An 18,395-nucleotide genomic window follows, 5' to 3' on the forward strand; every position below is an offset into this window, starting at 1 on the left:
ATTAGATTAAATAATAGTAATAAAATGAAAAGTTGCTTTGTTTCATGAGACCAGAGAAACAAAAAAAATAAAAAAACATCATTAGAAAAACAGATCATGTTTATGATTTGTACCTTCGTATCTCCCCCCGGTGTTGCACTCAGAGCCAAAATGCGAAATTGCAGAGTTTGGCTGGCAAGCTGTCTGATGACCTAAAGTAAGTACCGAGAAGAAGAGCAGATGAAGGACATCGTTAGCACTCTGGATAGTCCACGTACTGAACACGTAGTTTTAGGTGTTATTAAGGAAAACCTGCAAGAAAGCACAAGTGAACAACTGCATTACATTGGCATATAATTCCTTATTATGTAAACTTCCAATTATATCAATTAAGTATGTATTAGGGGAAATCGTACAAAAGTGCACATTGATTGGCAGCATTGGCGACGATGGTTTATGAGCAAACCCGATATTGGTAAAGTTTTCTTGTGGTACAGAATTTTGTCAAATCATGCCGTCCCACTCACTATCAAAACACTTGAACAGTGAACAGAGGCTCCTATAGGATTTTAAAGATGATATGATTGACCTCATCATTAGTCTAGCCAGCTTCAGTTCTAGCTACAGTCATGGCAGTAGTTTGCTGTCAAATGCGTTCTTACACCAGCGTCTCAACAATCAAGACAAAGTGAGATGAAAGCTGTACTAATGTCACTCACAAAAAATTAAGCCAATGTGGAAGCGCAAAATCCTGCAGATCGTCGAGTCAAGTGTCCACTTGAAGCCCCGGAAGTTACATACACACACAACTGCCAAAAAAACCTGTTTTAACAGCAGACGTTAACATGTTTTCAGCCTGGTACAAAAAAACGAAATGGGTCTGATTTGTTTTTTAGAACGCATCCGTCTTAATTTTATGAACGATAAGCGTTATCCATAGTTAGGCGCGTAGCTGACATGATTGACAGGTTGGCGCGATGTAACAGTTTGTCAGAAGGCTTCAAACCCGCCTCAGCTCTCAGCCTGTCGTTAGGCTGAGACAGGATTTCCAGCATGGCGGCGGCTGCTGCCAGTGAGCCTCCTGAGCGCCCTGCAGGAACAGATGGGTGACGTCACTCGGGCTTCGTCCATCAATGTTTACATTCTATGGTCACTCCCCAAGAGCTTTTTTTTGGTGCAGAAATATTTTGGCTGGATTACCATTAGCCTGACGAGTGTTGTATTTTTTTCTTACTTCACTTTATGGCATGATAACATCCAGAATTGTAAAGTTAAATACTGCCTAATATATTTAAGAGTGACATATGACTGCATTGTATGACTGTGTCTGCGTCCGTACCTGACAGTAGGCATGGTTGCCCAGCGCCTTGTGGGCTTCATCGATAACCACACACTTGATCTGCTGAGCTGGGCAGCTCTCTCTAGACAGATCGTTCACCATGACCTGCGGGGTTAGGAAGAAGACCCGCTTGGCTCTCCACACCTCCTGCCTCTGCTTTGCTGCTGTGCTCCCTGCGAGACAAAAGGACGAGCTCTTCATTGTTACAGGCTCAAAGAGAAAAGATGATGGATTCGTGTTAAGGGGTCAAGCTTGTTACCTGTCAGCTCAGCCATGTGCGCCTGGGGGATCCCCATTACTTTATAGCAGGCCTCGATCTGTTGTGCCACCAAAGGTTTGGTGGGAGCCATGAATACAATCTTCCCTGATGGATACCAGCGGTAGAAGTTGTACATAACCACAGAGGCTATAAAAGTCTTTCCCAGACCGGTGGGAAGACATACTAGGGAGTTTGCAAACAGGGCAGCCTCTGATATCTTCAGCTGGTACTCCCTGAGGGGATAGTTGGTGGGGTAAATCCATACTTTAGCAGAGGAGCTGTCAAAGCCAGGAAAGTCAGGATATGTGTGTCCACCTGAAGGCATGGGAGAGAGGGCAGTGCTCTCTGTCCCTGCATTGCTGTCATGTTGAAAGTTTGCATTATGAAGTTCCAGGCTTTTTTCAGCTTCATAAACAGCAACCAACATCAAGTCATCGTCGTCGTCTTCATCTTCAAACGCTGGTTTCGGGTCCTCCGACGTTGACGCCGGCTCCTGTCCAAATTGAGTCCATAGAGGATTTCGAGGAGGATGTGTAGGAGCTACCTGTGAACTGTTGTTTTGGGTTGTTTTGCGCCGTCCTGCGGCTTTTCTTCCATCTTTCTTCGGTTGAACAACGTTTTTCTGAGGAGCTGTTGCCCCCCAAGTCTGGAACAAAGTCCTCTGATTTGAACCACTGCTCATTTTTCATCCGCTGTGGTGGAAGACTTTGAGAAAAAGTGCCATGTTTGAAGCAGCAACACTACAAATTGAACCCCCGGCATACCAACAATAGGTCACTTCCGCCCGGATTTGCCAAAATAAAACACCCCTTACGAAACAACCGTTTTACGTTTTACTTTTAACGGTAATTTTTTTGCAATTTTGATTGTAATAATTGTCACTGTATTTTACTGACTGACAAATAACAAGCATGGAACTAAACATGTTAAAGAATAATTTTCAAAATTATACAAGGAGGCTTTTATTTTTTTTTCATCATCACCCGGAACTTAATTTAAAAGTTTGAGTTCATTTCCCGCTCTCCGCTGTCATGTTACCATAGCAATGGACAGGAGCGAGTTGGAGAAGATACTCGCCTTTTTTCAGGTAAAGAAAGCCGTCTAATAAAGTTTCAAGACGGAAACAGTCGAATTGCTTTTTCTATCCTTTCGGTAATTCCCGTCAATTGTGTTGTCGGTAAGTTAGCTGTGATTGCTAACTGTGGAAAACGACCGGTCAGGCGTAACGTTAGTTGTTGACGTTTCTTACGTCATTTAGAACGTTGTCGTTTCCATGGTTACTGTAACTCTCTTCTCTTTGTCAGGCGTGTGCACGTGGATACTTAGTGAGACGTGAAGTCCGTCGTGCTCAAGAGGACTTTGAAGACATCGTGAAAGAGATTGATGGAGGTTTGGTTCATTTAGAGTGGAGGGAGTCTCCTGTCATCCCCACCCCCCACTTTACAGACACTGTAAGTCACCTTTTGCTGTTGTGAGAGTTTGATTTAATCAATCAATCAATTTTTATTTGTATAGCTTCAACTCATAACAAGTGTTATCTCGAGACACTTTACAAAAAGCAGGTAAAAGACCTTACTCATTGTTATGTTACAAAAAGCAGGTAAAAAGACCTTACTCTTTGTTATGTTACAAAAAGCAGGTAAAAGAACTTACTTATTGCTATATTACAAAGATCCGGCCTAGCCATCATGAACACTTTAGTAAAGCAGCAAAAGTTACAGTGGTGAGAAAAAACTGCCTTATTAAAAGGCAGAAATCTTCGGCCGGATCCCCGGCTCATGATGAAACAGCCTTCACAGGCCTAGACTGCGCCGGGCTTGGAAAGGGATAGGGGGAGAGATGGGATAAGATGCAGGAAGAGGGATAGGGAGCAAGGGGGTGGGGGGAGGCAAGCCGTCCATCAACAATCCGGTGGGGAGGGGGTGGGGGTTGTTCTGGCAAGCCGTCAACCAACGATCTCGAGGAGCCTAAGAGAGCTCAACAGCTCCCAGGAAAGTAGGTGGTTAGTGACTGAGATTTAATCATAACCTCGGTACTTTTTCATGCTTTACTCTTGCTCTACAGGACGGGCCGTTTCTACGACTCTGCGAGGCTGCAAGTAGACCCTCAAATCCAGGACCAAACATCTGTGACAGTCTACAGAGACTATCATCATCACCCGTATCAGAGGATGGAGATCATCATGTCCTGCTGGAGAAGATAGAAGCTGAGAAAGATGGTTCTCAAACCAAAGGACATGCCTCCATTACTAAGGACTCTATCCCCATCAGCACAGTCAGGGGGAACGAGGAGGGGCAGAGACAGACTATAGACAGGGATAAAGATGGAGGAGTGATGGAGAACACAGGAGACTCAACCACTGTCTGGAGCAGTTTGGAGCTGGACACAAACTATGGTGACTCTCAGAAAGGTAAGGCCTGTACACTTAAAGGGATACTTCACCCATTAGTTTTGTATCATTAGAAACCTGGTAGTATTTTTGAATGGTCGTGCATCCCAAAATTACGATTTTTGCATCACTGGAAGCTGTTGCGGTTAGCGGGGTGAAACTACAACGCTAGTTCCTCATATTTTTGACCACCATTTCTGCTACATATATGACCCAATGTCAATACAGATTCATGTTTCAACGGGTGAAGTATCCCTTTAATGATAGTGCACCCAGTTAATTTTTTTTTTGCAGAAATACAAGATTGCATCATGCTGAGAGCTTAGATTAATATTTATTTAACATGTGTAGGGATGCACCGTTGTGTTGCTTCAACATCTGCCCTGTTGACAAATATTGGCCCATCAGCAAATACTGTGGCAAGCAACGATGCCAGTTGTTGATGTTTGTCTGTTGTGTCACATTTAATGCTGGCAATCTAGAGTACTCTAAAAATTTCTGATTCAGAGAAAAGTTTTTTATTGGACAGAAGAAGTCACCTGTTGGATATTATCTTATTTGTTTTATGTTTTGGCCTCTTGCAAAAGAAAATGTCTGCAGTGCGGTAGTATTACAACATCTCAGGGAAAGATCAGTGACATGTTCCAGTGACATTTCAAGAGGAGGGACTTCTTACAACAATTTAAATACACCCAATCACATAGATCATTTGAAAATCGGACACCAAAAATGACAAAGTAATGAATAAAAACCTCAGTATTGTAATCAACAATCGGCTTAATAGTTATTTTAAACAGAAATATTGGCTGTTATTTTCGCTCTTGGTGCATCTCCAAACAGGAGTCATTGAAATTTCAGAAATTGTATAACAAAAATATAATGTATATACAGTAACACATGTCACAATTTCAAAGAGCTTAAAGATTTCAAATCCTTGTATTTCTTTTACAAACTATTATGTTCTTCTATTTATTGTATAATATTCAAAATAATATGGTTCTATAAGTGTGACAGGTTTCATGTTGGAGGAGCTAGAGCTAATGTTTTGTTTTGTTTGAAAAAAAAATGTGGGTGCTGCAAAACTGTATCGCTGACAAACAGATGAATTATTGAAGGATTTAAATGAGAAGAGAGAAGCAGTACTATACATATCCATGTTTAAATCAATTGATGATTATTGAATGAAGGGCTTTTTTTTTTTTTTTTTTTTACAAAACTCAGTTGACAGCATCAGTAGATTTAATTAAAAAATTTAAAAGGCTTTGAGAAGCTACAAGAAAGTGAAAGTAAGATTGGAGAGATAGCATCACGTGCTGTATTTCAATCATTCTGAAGTGTTTCACTTATAAGAAACCAAGAAAAGTGTTTATATACAGAACATAATTTTGACTTGTTTTGTCTCCTGAAATGAAAAGACTTCAGCAGTCATCTTGAATTAACCGTCCCTCCTTCAGGTCCCCAGCAGTATGGCTCTGTGCAGGAGGTGTCCAGTACCCCTGAGGCTCTGCGTCTCCATAGGAACAACCTGACCATGGAGCTGCTGTGGCTCCAACAGGCCATTGGCAGCAGGAAAAAGGTAAGATGGCGGAAGGGAAAGAATTAGTGTTTCCTCACATTTATTCAGCAGTGGCAGTCTCCTGCTGAAAGACTGGATTTATTTGACTATCTGTATAATAGCATAACAAAACACCTACATGGTAAATATCCATAATGGAAGAATGATCACTGTATGTTTGCAGCATCAGCAGCTTCTCATTCTCACAAGCACTGATTGTGTGTCTCTGATTCAGCAGTCTGTTTTCCCGTCAGTTTGTGTATTAAGTGCTTAAATCTCTAACGGTGTTCCCTCACATGTTCGCCTTCCTCCACACTTTACAATCAGGCTGTGTACCAACTGAAAGCCCTAGTTTATTTTTAACAAAATTAATGTCCTCGTGAATCCTTCCTCACTGCTTCCAAGAAATACCCTGCAGCTCCAAAAGGGCATAAAGGTGCCAACCAGTTAGAGTAATGTGCACAACGAGGACTTGATGTAAACCTGAAGTGAACTCAGGGACAGCAGGGGTTTATTGAAGTTGTGCACAGAAACAGCATTTCCCAAATAAAAATCCAACACCTTTGTAGTGTTCCACTGGGAGTTTCGATCACATATTAAATAATTAACCTGGTGGAAAACAAACGTATAATGATTGTTTTGTTTTCCTTCTCCTCTACAGTACTTGTCGCTGAAGAGCCGGCTGAGCATATCATGACAGCTGAAGTAATCTGAACTGAAGGCCTAAGCTCACTCAAGTGTCATCTGTCCGTCTACGCTGTTGTTTTCTACACAGTGAATACATTCCTTTAGATGTATCTATCATGCTTTTGATGAAACCTGTACATTTTGTATGTTTTTTGCTCCTATAACAAAATAATAAATTATTTTTCTAAAGATTCTTCTTGCTCATTTTTGTCTTCATATGTGTGGTTGCTCTGATATTGTCTTTGTTGCATTCAATGGGAGGGGTAGAGGTTGTATCTGTTGTTTAGGGAGAGGACTCAGGGGCCTTGGCTTTAAACAAGTTTTTGTTCTGCCTTCGGATGCTGACATTTTCCTTCAGATTCACAGCGTATAGATCGCTCTTAGTCATCACATAAGTGGTTCAACCTACAAATATTCATGACTGACTTATATAAAGCTGCTGTTGTCTCTTGGTATAAAGAGCACCCATGGGAAGAGGCTTTTAAAGGTGGTTGCCTTTCACTTTAAATGCAATTAAAAGGATTTTAAAAAACACATTTTTCGCAATACTACTGTTTTTTTTTGTTTTTTTTAATACAGACAATCGGAGTTATCTTCTTGTTTCAGCTTACAAAACCACGACCCACCCATTCTCTCTTCCTCCGTCCGTCTCTTTTGTTGTGGTTGCTGCCGATGGTTTGGCCCACAAAAGCCAGTCATTGCTGTCACGCTGCCATAGCAACCAGGGAATACTCACCGCCGTCAGTGGAGTGGAGTGTTTGAGGGGGGATAGAGAGAGAGCAGAACGTGGTGAGTGGGAGTCCAGACGGACCACAACAACCAAAAAGGGACTGATTTTCACCTACGATTTTTCCTCACTTTGGCTTCCGGGCGGACTTGTGAGTGTCGAGCAGAATGTGTGTGTGTGTTTGTGTGTGTGTGTGAATCAAAGATCATGTTTCTGTGTAAGGTGTGACCAAGCAAATGTTACATGAATGAAGATTGCCAGTAAATACAAAGCTAAGATTTAAAAAGTTAAAATAAGTGAATGTGTTTTTTATTTTTGTGGCCTTAAGAACACTTTGCAAATGTGTGTGTCTGTGTGTGTGTTTGTGTGTGTGTGAACTCTGACAGTAACAGCTGGCTCAGACATGGCCGCCAGCACAGCAGCTACAACTGTCCTGCCTCCGGTGAAGAGCGTGGTGGTGTACAGGAATGGAGACCCCTTCTACAATGGGCGCAGGTTTGTGGTGAACCAGCGACAGGTGGCCACCATGGAGGCCTTCCTGAATGAAGTGACCCAGAGCATTGGCGCTCCGCTTGCCATCAGGACCCTGTACACCCCCAGACAGGGCCACAGGGTCACCGACCTGCAGGACCTGCAGACCGGATCCCAGTATGTGGCTGCTGGCTTCGAGAGGTTCAAGAAACTGGAGTGAGTAAACGACCTATTAGATCGTTTTAATTTGCAGTTTCTTTTTAGTAACAGAGGTTTCTCTTTTATTAACATTTTTGTTCTGATGTTTAGTTACCTCCACACAGGAGTGAAAAAGCCACCAGTGCCTCGAGAGGAATACCAGGTAGGCTTTTAATCTAAAGCTTCTGTAGATGTAATTCTGTCAACTTTGTGCCACACCCCCCCCCCCCCTGTGGAGAAAGCACTACATCTTACTGATCACTTCCTGTACATGTGCAAGTCGTTTTTACTTGTGAAAAATCTCATCCTGCTGCCTTTCAAAAGTCAAACATATCGTACACCTCTCTGTGAATCTCTTGATCCAACAGCTACCTGACGACAGCAGTTTGCAGATCTTAAAAACAACCTTAAAAGAAACAGTCAGCAGTATCTCTGATGGTCTTGTTTGCTCCAGTAGCTCATGTAAAGAGGCATCAGTATTCATTTCAGGCTGTTTCTTAACCAGCAAAAGCGAGCTCTAAGTGGACGGCTTTTCTTTTCAAGACCAACAGCACACTGCTACGTCATTCATTAATCCACCTCTAACCAAAAAGGAATGCACCGCCATGCAGGCTGCTCTCATATAGCAAGTTCACCCGTTAGACCTTTGTGCCAAGTCAAACATGAAAATGTTTTTTTTCCATGACAGAAAAAAAAAGCTCATATTTGTCTTAAACTTGTGATGACTCATTGTGTTGTTATGTTAGCATTCGCATGGATTAGAAGGACCACCTCTGTGGTCACCATCCCAGTGATGTCACCAGCTGTCATGGTAATTACCAGAAATAATGGAGTTAATGATCATGCTGTCCATCCTGCAGTCACTCAGGCGGTGCTATGTGACATTTTAAATGCTCATGGGACAGTAGATTGAGTGATTATTTAAAAAAAAAAAAAAAACTCCTCTCTTAAGCGATTTGTTGTCATCTTTTCTCTTTTCGATGAAAGGAAGGCGGAGCATGGTGATGATGAAGGTTGTATTACGCAAACTGAAGAGCTCTTAACCTTCACACAGAATTCATTTCACACACACACACACTCAGCCACTCATGCTGAAAAGAGCTCACTCTATATTCTGACCAGCTGGCAGGAAAAGACAGCTCGGTTGTTTCAGACGCAGAGTGCGTTCTCTAGTCTTAAGCCCTTCTCTGTTATACGTCTGTGAAAAACATAAAAACAGGAGTGGAGAGAGTTAGTTGTTGCATGTGCCATTTAGAAAGTGTACTCTTTGGTTTTTTTGAAAGTCTTACATGCCTGTGTTGTTGTGGTTGCTGTGGAGCGACGCAGGAAGTGTGCCTGTATGGGAGTCGGTTTTGATCCCTCTTGCTGAAACAAAAGGTTCTGCCTCCTCCACGCTGTGTGATCAGGGCTCTGTGCATGCCCGGGCAGGCCTAATACCCACTCAGAGAGAGCCCACTGTAAATGCTTTCAGAGTCTGACACTTCAAAGTAAAACAATAAGGGAGGATATTCAATGTCTGTTTCAGTCTGAGGTTCTTGATTGTGTCCTTCACGCACGGATATTGGCCCCAGATTTGATTGATATGGGATATCATGGGTTACAGCTCCGAGAGCGGCTGTCACATCATGGCGCGTCGCATGTGAATGTGTGCTGCCACCGGAGAGGTCTAGGAGTGACGTCATTTTCCATGGCTGTGGCACTCGAGCTGACGAGAGCAGAATAGTTAATCAGTCATTATTGTGCATTTGAGATAACTGATTTTGCAGTGATGGATGTGTAACAGGACGGGGAACGGATGGTGTCAATCTGAGGAGGGAGCTGTCACCATTGCTGTCGTTGATGTTTTGTAGATTTGCTATTCTTGAGATTTTCTGATTTTTTTTTTTTGTCTACAGGCCAAATTCACACAGAGGCCAAACGTCTCAGCCAAATGGAGGAAGTTTATACCTGTACCTTGCATCTTACAGTAAGTTTGTTTACCCCGTACAAACACACACACACACACAAGTGTAATCATCATCAGTCGATTAGATTGTAGCTACAACGATTTTCTTTTAAGGCCAGGTTCAGATTTTACACTCACATACCTGTATGTATGGTGAAAAATGGCATTTAGCTGTATACTTTATACTTTATTTCAGACCCATAGGTCCATATCGTTATAAAAAAGCACAGATGTGTCGTTCCTCATATCCACAATGACTGTGATGACATCTGGACTTTAAAAGAAAAAGCAAATTTGACGCTCCAGCAGTCCAATGTGAAAAACGACAACAACCACATCAAGATTACCTTCCAAATTGACTGTGTTTTAACTACAGTTTTCCCTCTTTAGTCTCACAAGTGGCCTAGCAATGTCTATCCTTCAAGTTCTCCATATACGATCCGGACAGCTACAGGACAAATTCATATGAGACTTTGTACAGAGCTTCATTTTGCAAAATGCTATAGACAGAGTTGCAAAAAAAGAAGGGAACAAAGATTCATCGTTCCCAGTGATGACTTTCCTGATCCCCTAATTTTCCTTCTGGAGCCTAAAACATCAGCTTTATGGATTTCAATAAATTGTCTTGATCACAGTTGGTTGTTTTGCCTTGAACTGGTACACACATTTACATTCCTCCTTACACTTCCTCAGGAGGAAATGTGTTAAATTTGGTGAATCTTGCCTTTTAATCTCACTGAGGATGCAGAGGTCTCCAAAAAGTGTTTATCAAAATATGACTTATTTGGATTTGTATGTTAATGTTTTATTAATATCACTCAATGAGGCCAAGCAGTAAGCTCAACTGGGAAACAAAAAAGAGAATCCTGCATTAAAGAGAGAATGCTAAACTTTAGAATCCCTTGTTTTCATTGGGCCATCCGTGTCTCTTATATCTGATCCAGTCTGGACTAGAGGAACATTTACACTGATTAATGACTGATGACACATTAATGACACATTTTTTAAAAAAAGAATGAAAACGTGTAAAAGCTTCACTCTCTCAACAGTGTTTTCCGTAATGGAGATCTCCTGTGTCCACCCTTCCGATTCATCATTCCTCGGAGCATGCGGCAGGACCTGGGGCAGATCCTGAGTCTGGTCACAGAGAAGGTCAGCTTACGAACGGGGGCTGTCCGCAGGTTAGTGACACGGTCAAATACACACATGCACTGTGTGGAATACAAATAGAGACTGACCTGTAAATACGCCCCCTCCCCCCTCTTCTAAACCCTGTGCTCTATCAGGTTGTGCACCCTGGAAGGACTGACTGTGGCCTCAGCTGCAGAGCTGGAGACTGGCCACTGCTACGTTGCCGTGGGAACTGAGAAGTTCAAGAAACTTCCATATGTGGAGCTGTTGGTTTCAAAAGCTACAGAGAGGTATTGTTGTCGCAAGGTCCTCCTTTTTGAGTGTGTGTAGAGATGTGTGTTTGAGTGCGTCTGTGGTTTCTGCTCTGCTCTTTAAAATAATCGTTTCATTGATTAAATGAAGTTATAATCGTCAGGCGGTCAAGTACATCTATTTCTCACTTTCTTAACGTGACTGTGCACTTTCTTATCTTGTAGATATTACCAAGGAAAGAGGAGGCTGTCAAGGAGAAATGAGGTACTCAGTGTCTAACCAATGTTTTGTTATGAAGTCTTTGATTGGTGATCTTTAGCTTCATAGCCTTCATATGGACGAGAAGATGATCAAACGTAAAGTATCCTGTTGTATCTTGCTGAATCACATCGTGTTATAATGTCAAATGGTATCATATCATCATATCTGAGTGTATAATATCCTGTTATATCATAATGCATGGCAACGTATGATGTAGATCACATCGCACCATATAACAATGTCCTGTATATTGCATTGTATAGTATGGTATGGTATCAAATAGAATTGTATCACACATATTATTATGTATCGTAGCCAGTCATATCATCATTCATTTATTTATTTATTTATCACCTACCTAACATGTATCCAGGATCAGTGCTGACAACACTGATTGCTCAAAATCCATTCTTTACTGTGGTAGTTTGGAATACTTTTCAGATCTTGGGAGTGGTTGTTCCTTTCTCTGATGGCCTTGTATGAAAAGGCTGACTGACATAAGGCAGAACTTTGTGTTGGGATGTTGCAGTCACATGTTCTAATCGGATTTCAGAGCGTGTATTGTAGTATATTGCATATTTCAATGTATTCTAAAGTACTGTATTGAATTGAAACATACATATCATCATGTGTGTATTGTTTGTGTCTTCCAGAACAGGAAAGCAGGAAGCGGTCCAGAAGACCAGCACAGTGACTCAGCTCTCCTCGAATCCCCAGAGGTAAAGAAACACAATCTTATATTCACACTATATGAGCTAAAATAAGGACTGTTAATACACAAGCGTGAAGAGTTCTGCAGATGGGGCTCTTACGCCGGCATGTCCATGTGTTTTCAGTCGGATGGTCGCAGGGTGAAGTCGACAGGGGATGAAGCTGCAGCTCCGGCAGCCTCGCAGCAGCAGAGGAGCGGCGGGAGAGATGCAGCGGATGAGCCATCCATGTTCTTCTCCAGGCCAGTGAAGATCCGCCATAACAGGGGGCCGCCTAGACCACCACTCAGCAATGGATCTGGTTCGGATCCCACCTCCTTATGAATCTTATTTTAAGTTCTTACATATTTGCAGAAAGTGTGTTACTATTTTTGCATTAATTTTTCAATTTCATATGTCGTCATTACAGTCCAGTCCAGCGTATTCAAAAGGGCAGCAAGGCAGAAAAGAGAGGAGGTACGAGGAGCTGAGGAGGTGCACGAGGATGAAAACACAGCTACAGAGTTTCCTGTTGACCAGGTCAGCGCTACAGCTCACAACAAAGTCAACTGCAGACTAAAAATGCTGTCATAAAATGCTTAAAATGATCACTGAGGGAGGTGACGTATCGGAGGTCAAACTGACCCTCCTTTCTTTTTTTTTTAAGAGAGTTGCAGAAATAGTGGAGGACGAGGAGCTAAACAACCAAGCCCATCCTCTGCAAAACACAACGCAGGTAAGCCTTTTTTTTTATTTCCAATGTCCTCTGTGAATCTTTAAAGAAAAGACTGTCTTTGATTTTCAAAGTCAAACAGCATTGAGGTTGTAAATCAGAGCAAAATGATTGATTCAAGAAGATGGCACCTTTCGCATAGCTTATAGTAAACACAGCTGAGTAATGAACATTTGATAATGCGTGACAATTTATTCATTGGTGTATTTCTATTCTGCATGCTGAAATAAAAAAAACACATAAAACCTTATCTTCTTTTGCACAGATCCTAAAGAGTGAGCAGCACAATGAGGGGGAACACCCACACAAACACAATGGAAAGCAGGTACAGTATACATGAGTGGGTGTGTACATCGACATCATCACAATGCACTTGTCCTCATGAAGAGGTTCAGTTTACTTGTCCTGCATGAATGTGTTCAGACGCTGATCTTTTTTTTTTTGTCCCGCTAAAGGCGCTGTCACCCGAGCAAGAAGGTGTGGAACAGACAGAAAACTCAACCAGGCCTGAGGAGTCTGCTGCAGGAATACTGGTACAGTACACACACACACACACACCTACACACACAGCAGCCTGCCAACATGCTTTCAAACAACCTGGAGCAGCTTACATTAAGCAGAACTGCAAAAAGCATCAGCCAAAAATCAATGTGTTTTTTTTTTTTTTTTTTCTGAAAAGGAGCCGACACTGCAGCAGACGTCAGCAAACTCAAGGCCGTCGTCATCTACCTCTCAGGGAATAAAAAGGGAAGACAAGGCAGGTTTATACACACTAATCCAATTAAAAAAGAAAATGACTGGTATTTTTGACATCATCATAACCAGACCGAGTGCAAAATGTGTGATTTATTGCTTTTTTTTTGATGGTTTTGATCATTTTCTCTAACAGGAATTTCAGAAGAATGCCCCGTTGATTGCAGCGGAACAGAACCATCACCAGGAGGGCTGATGAGAACGAAACATTTATAGAGGAGGGAAAATCATCCAGATAACCTCGAGACTTCTGTTCCTCTGATGACCCATGAGTCAGTGTATGTTTTATTAAAGGTCACATATTATACAAAATTCCCCTTACCATGTATTTCTAACACGAATATGTGTCTCTAGTCTGTCTACAAACCCCCCCGTTATGAGAAAAGTCCATCCTCTCCTCTCGTCTTCTGCCTGCTCCACTTTTCAGAAAATGTGTGGTCAAACAGGCTGTTTGGAGATTTTCCCTTCATGACATCACAAAGGGCAATAACCCCTCCCCCAGGTGGGTGACACTCCCACAGCTAGGTGTTTGTTCTGCCCTCTGAGTCTGCCTTCTCACCGTAAACAATAGGGCATGATGCGAGAAAGCCTGAGATACCCAAACCCTTCCAGAGAGGGGGCGTGGTCAGACACAGCTCATTTACATATTTAAAGGTACAGACACAGAAACAGCCTGTTCTGAGCAGGGCTGAAATAGAGGGGTTTATAGACATGATCAAATACAGGATCAGGAGTGGATCTTCACAGATGTGTCTTTGGGGAGCTCTGAGACTTATTTAAACTGGTTAAAAGGGAGTATCATATGTGACCTTTAAAACTGGTAATAATGTCACTGTGATATGTTGAGCCAAGTTCAGAACTAGAATGTATGTTGTTATCTTTTGGACGATGTTACGAGTCAGAAATGTGAACAAACAAATGAACGAACACAGCAGGAAATCAAACTCTTGTTTTAACGAGTCCAGCCTGTTTTAACTGGGATCATTGTGAATCCAATGTGCCGTAGTTCAACGAACCAATACATTCCACATTCACAGCGTGTACATAAGAAGCTATATTTTGGGATGTTTGACGACGCTGCATGCATTTTGAATTGCAGAGATCGGAGTAGGAGGTATTTTTATTTGCCAACATTTTATTAATAAAACAACAGCCACATCACAAGCTTCACAAGTGCAAGAGTAACAGAGTTGTCCGTACGATGTTTTGTGAGGTAATAAAAAATGTATGTACGATGTACAGTGTGTTTTTTTTTTCTGAATTCTACACAGTGTGTTGTTTACTTTTCTACAGCGCACACAACACGGTCATGTTTACCTTTGATTCTCAAAAACAAAACATTACAAAACAATACAGGTATTTCTACTTTAGTAATATGTGATGTATACAAGGCAGCATGGAAGAAGAGGGGGGGAGGGGAAAAAAAGTTGAATGCACAAACTTTACATCACTTTACATGTCCCCCTTTTGTGTCCTGCCCGCCCCTAAACAAACAGAACGCAGCCCCAGTAAAATGCTGCCGTTGTTCCAGGAGGTCACATCTTAATGGTTCCCTTTCATCAGACCAGTCGTATTGTATGTGGTCGCTATAGCATTTATGCAGATTCCAGTCACACGGCAAGCCAACAGAGCGCTTAAAAGTTAAAGTTAACAACTGAGGGAACTTCTACACAAGTGGCATAAATCGGGTCTGGCCTTAAGGTGAACCCTGCGTGAACCATCCTCCCCTTCTTCTTCAACGTGGTGTGAGAGAAAGTCTTTCAGAGCTCACACTGAGTTCATGTCGGAACAATTCTCCCAGCCGGACCAGCGCTTCATTGAGTAGCTGTTTGAATCTAAATAGCACTCTCTAGTCCTGTGCCAGCTCTGCTTTGGCCTTCATTGCTCCCCTTGCGTATAAATCACTTGAAGTTCCTGGAGAATGTCGCTTTACTCCTGATCTCTGTTAGCTCACACTCTGGGTCGTATTCTTCCTCCCAGTGTCGGTGATGGAGCTTATAACACACAGAGTGATGCCAGCCATGGTGAGGAACATTCCTGCAACAGCCTCTGCAGAGAGAAAAAATGTGGGAGGATATGAAAGTAAAATCAAACAAGACAAAACACAACCAGTAGAGCGTTATTTTAAGGAGAGGAGAAAAGGAGGTTAGTAATATTTTGGCATGCCAGCAGAGTCATATTTAGATGCTTCATGCTTTTGTCACATGGCTGAATCTCTCTTCTGGTTCAAATAGCTTCATGTTGACTCCTTACCATCTTACATGTATTATTTCTTTAGGATAACTCTTGCTGTGCGACTGCCCTGGTACAGAAAACAGAGGTAGCGTAAGAGAAAATGAGTCGCTTACGTTTGCCTCCAAACTCTTCTCCCAGTAACTTGCCAGTGAGCAGAGTGCAGAGGAAGGTGAGCGAGTTGGCCACAGGAACAGCAAGCGATAACTCTGAGGAAGAGATGTGGAGAACATCGGATATCAAGGTAAGGCAAGGTAGCTTTTTGTTTTGTACCCGTAGGTAGATTTGATTTACGGGGAGTGAGACAAAACATGATGATAAAAAAAAAGAGATACAAATAAGAAAATACCACCAATCAGTAAAACATGGTACGTAAAAGAAGATAAAAAATTAGCCGTCAGCAAAAAACAAGATGATGGAAAGACAAGATAAAAAGTGCGGGGATCAATAAAGATACTAATAATGCTCCAAAAGAATTTGCTAATGCATTATGTCTCGATCATCTCACTAATGGCTGCTGTGACGAAGCAGTTCTTGTATCTCTTAGTTTTGCAGAATGTTACTTTATATCGACGTCCTGATGGGAGGGGCCTGAAACTCAACATTTAAAGGGTGGGAGTCATTTTTTTTAAAAGGAGCCAGATACTCTCTGCAACTCTCTGATGTGCAGGGATTCTGGGTTAAGCTGTGACTCTCCAATCAGCCTTTAGCATTTTAGCAGCAAAAGCCCAGGTGTGCTTTTTCTATTATATAAGAGACGGTTGCATTACATTTGGGTCAGCCACTTCAGGGACTCAGGGGTGTGTGCGTGCCTGCCACACTTAATTGAATCATTAATGTTATTAGCCACACCTGTGCTCTCCGTGCTAGGGCGAGTTCAAATATCAGCTCGGAGAAGATGTACTGACTTGTGTTACAAATCCTTTTCTTTGAAGTGAGTCTCACCTGCGGTTGAAAGTGTATAATAGTAGACCAAGGAGCCGCTCTGGTTCAGGAGAAAGGGGACCAGGTACTGTGCAGCAACACGGGGAAGAAGAAGAAGAATTAAAGAGGACATATTATACCTGTTTTCCACCTTTTCAAACTGTCCCCCTGTGGTCTAAATGAAACATCTGTGCTGTGCTTTGGTCAAAATATAACATGAATCAAGCACCAGAGGAGGTTTGTGACCCTGTATAAACTAGCTCTCTCAGAACGCTCCGTTTTGGTGTGTGTGTCTCTTTAAATCCAATGAGCCCCGCCCCCTTTGATGAGGACTTGACAGGTTTATTTTTTTTATTTTTTTAAGATTTATTTTTAGGCTTTTTGTGCCTTTAATGGAGAGATAGGACAGTGGATAGAGTTGGAAATCAGGGAGAGCGAGAGAGTGGGGAATGACATGCGGGAAAGAAGCCACAGGTGGGATGTGAACCCGGGCCGCGCGCTTGAGACGACAGCCTCCATGCATGGGCCGCGCGCACTAACCACTACACCACCAGCGCCCCTTGACGGGTTCATTTCACATTTTGTGGGTCGGTAAACACTCAGGTTACCCAAATATATGTTAAAAAAAACACTGTACAAGTGGATTTTTCAGAATATGTCCCCTTTAAAACAAGTCAAATGGATGTAAAGATGTAAGATTATGTCATGACAGCACACACAAGAACAAGATTTACCTTAAGGTTGAGGAAAAGGAACTTGACCTCAGCCAGGAGCTGTGACACTCTGTTGGTCTTTGTCACATTTTCTATCCCCTCTGTGCCCCTCTTCAGGAGAGGGTTTGTGCAGCCCCACAGAGCTGACACCAGCAGAAGACTCAGCAGCTCCACTGTGGCACAAAAACATCACAAATCACACCCTGACACACTTAAATATCATGCTAGTACTGCTAAGACTCATTTGTTTATCGGTGACGTAGCCAATATCCGATTAATAAACAACAACATTGCAACAGTATGACAGTCAGGAGGCTTAGCATCAGAGGCTTACTTCCTTAGCGTTACCATCTCCCTTTAAATAAGCCATGTTTGGGGGGGTTTTCTGTATTTTTCGGGCTTAAGAGGAAAACATACTCATGAATATTATTTAACAGGACCTCAAAAGTAAAATAGGTCACATTTAAAACATTTGAAATATCGATATTTGCTCGTTAGTTGCTTACCTACAGTCACCATCGTAGTGTAAACAGACGCTCTCAAGTCGCATTCAAGACTACCCGGTTGTAATTAGTGAACATTATATAAACGGCATATTAATAAACGATTTCTGAGTTATGTGTTCAAGTCGACCTAAGATGTAAAGTAAAATGAAACGAAACTCATGGACCGAATGGCTTTGTGGCGACGGTCGCATTCATAAATTATAATAGTAAGCAAACCTTTCTCGTCTTCTTGAATGCAGCTTTGGGATTTTTTTTGTTGCAATGTTGTTGTACCGAAAGACCGCCAACAGAGGGCGCAATAACCTGCTCCACAATTACTAAATACCACTAGACCAGGGATGGGCAACTTAGGTCACAGCGAGGGCCACATTTGTTTAATTCTCACTGCCAGGGGGCCAAATTGTAGAACACAAAAAATATTACAGTCAATTATGTCTCAAATTTAACTCAACATATACCAGTGATCAAATATTATTGTGGACATGTTTCAAGTTTTCATGATTTCATGGCAGATTTTGTCATGTTTCCAATTAATTGATATGTAAAAAATTGACCTGAGGGCCACGTTGAGGGTTGATGGGGGCCACATGTGACCCAGGGCCGCCAGTTGCCCACCCCTGCACTAGACTGTATAAGAAAAACTCATTTGCAA

At 42.1% G+C, this 18,395-nt stretch overlaps 4 protein-coding genes across 5 annotated transcripts in view; 2 read left to right on the plus strand and 2 right to left on the minus strand.

Moving 5' to 3' along the window:
- fancm (FA complementation group M) overlaps positions 1 to 2,352 on the minus strand; it is a 53,665-nt gene extending 51,313 nt beyond the window's left edge. The window contains exons 1-3 of the mRNA XM_061063575.1: positions 1,578 to 2,352; positions 1,319 to 1,491; positions 114 to 191 (exon numbers count right to left, since the gene is read on the minus strand). Of these exons, the coding sequence (XP_060919558.1) occupies positions 114 to 191; positions 1,319 to 1,491; positions 1,578 to 2,259 (933 nt within the window). The 5' untranslated portion in view covers positions 2,260 to 2,352. The remainder of the gene's footprint in view (positions 1 to 113; positions 192 to 1,318; positions 1,492 to 1,577) is intronic.
- Positions 2,353 to 2,556: 204 nt separating this feature from the next.
- iqcc (IQ motif containing C) lies at positions 2,557 to 6,402 on the plus strand. 2 transcript variants are annotated; one of them, XM_061063739.1, is made up of 5 exons: positions 2,557 to 2,664; positions 2,882 to 3,028; positions 3,642 to 3,987; positions 5,382 to 5,542; positions 6,183 to 6,402. In XM_061063739.1, exons 1-5 carry the CDS (start codon positions 2,623 to 2,625, stop codon positions 6,216 to 6,218), a joined length of 732 nt encoding a protein of 243 aa, XP_060919722.1. In that variant the 5' UTR covers positions 2,557 to 2,622; the 3' UTR covers positions 6,219 to 6,402. The 2 variants fall into 2 exon arrangements, with proteins under 2 accessions (XP_060919722.1, XP_060919723.1); XM_061063740.1 differs by having other exon boundaries at positions 2,558 to 2,664; positions 5,421 to 5,542.
- Positions 6,403 to 6,873: 471 nt separating this feature from the next.
- dcdc2b (doublecortin domain containing 2B) lies at positions 6,874 to 14,605 on the plus strand. Its single transcript, XM_061062650.1, has 15 exons — positions 6,874 to 7,086; positions 7,322 to 7,622; positions 7,716 to 7,767; positions 9,500 to 9,570; positions 10,599 to 10,730; positions 10,836 to 10,970; positions 11,157 to 11,196; positions 11,847 to 11,912; positions 12,030 to 12,204; positions 12,313 to 12,422; positions 12,550 to 12,618; positions 12,881 to 12,940; positions 13,071 to 13,148; positions 13,295 to 13,372; positions 13,505 to 14,605. The coding sequence occupies exons 2-15, from the start codon at positions 7,339 to 7,341 to the stop codon at positions 13,562 to 13,564; spliced, it is 1,410 nt and encodes a 469-aa protein (XP_060918633.1). The 5' UTR covers positions 6,874 to 7,086; positions 7,322 to 7,338; the 3' UTR covers positions 13,565 to 14,605.
- Positions 14,471 to 17,883, minus strand: tmem234 (transmembrane protein 234). The gene is made up of 5 exons (XM_061062653.1): positions 17,744 to 17,883; positions 17,259 to 17,410; positions 16,546 to 16,612; positions 15,717 to 15,809; positions 14,471 to 15,417 (listed from the first exon to the last, which is right to left on the minus strand). The coding sequence occupies exons 1-5, from the start codon at positions 17,754 to 17,756 to the stop codon at positions 15,314 to 15,316; spliced, it is 429 nt and encodes a 142-aa protein (XP_060918636.1). The 5' UTR covers positions 17,757 to 17,883; the 3' UTR covers positions 14,471 to 15,313.
- Between the last annotated feature and the right edge of the window lie 512 nt (positions 17,884 to 18,395).

The sequence above is a fragment of the Labrus mixtus genome, chromosome 18, assembly GCF_963584025.1.
Source record: "Labrus mixtus chromosome 18, fLabMix1.1, whole genome shotgun sequence".
Taxonomy (NCBI): domain Eukaryota; kingdom Metazoa; phylum Chordata; class Actinopteri; order Labriformes; family Labridae; genus Labrus; species Labrus mixtus.

Bases quoted from the DNA above. Each gene is read 5' to 3' on its own strand.
- iqcc (XM_061063739.1), top strand. From the start codon at position 2,623: ATGGACAGGAGCGAGTTGGAGAAGATACTCGCCTTTTTTCAG. The intron at 2,665-2,881 runs GTAAAGAAAGCC...TCTCTTTGTCAG, and splicing joins AGATACTCGCCTTTTTTCAG to GCGTGTGCACGTGGATACTT. The intron at 3,029-3,641 runs GTAAGTCACCTT...CTTGCTCTACAG, and splicing joins CCCCCCACTTTACAGACACT to GACGGGCCGTTTCTACGACT.
- tmem234 (XM_061062653.1), bottom strand. The intron at 15,810-16,545 runs GTGAGACTCACT...TCTCTTCCTCAG, and splicing joins TTATACACTTTCAACCGCAG to AGTTATCGCTTGCTGTTCCT. The intron at 15,418-15,716 runs GTAAGCGACTCA...TTCTCTCTGCAG, and splicing joins AGAAGAGTTTGGAGGCAAAC to AGGCTGTTGCAGGAATGTTC.
- dcdc2b (XM_061062650.1), top strand. From the start codon at position 7,339: ATGGCCGCCAGCACAGCAGCTACAACTGTCCTGCCTCCGGTGAAGAGC. The intron at 10,971-11,156 runs GTATTGTTGTCG...CTTATCTTGTAG, and splicing joins GTTTCAAAAGCTACAGAGAG to ATATTACCAAGGAAAGAGGA. The intron at 12,205-12,312 runs GTTCGGATCCCA...TCGTCATTACAG, and splicing joins ACCACTCAGCAATGGATCTG to TCCAGTCCAGCGTATTCAAA.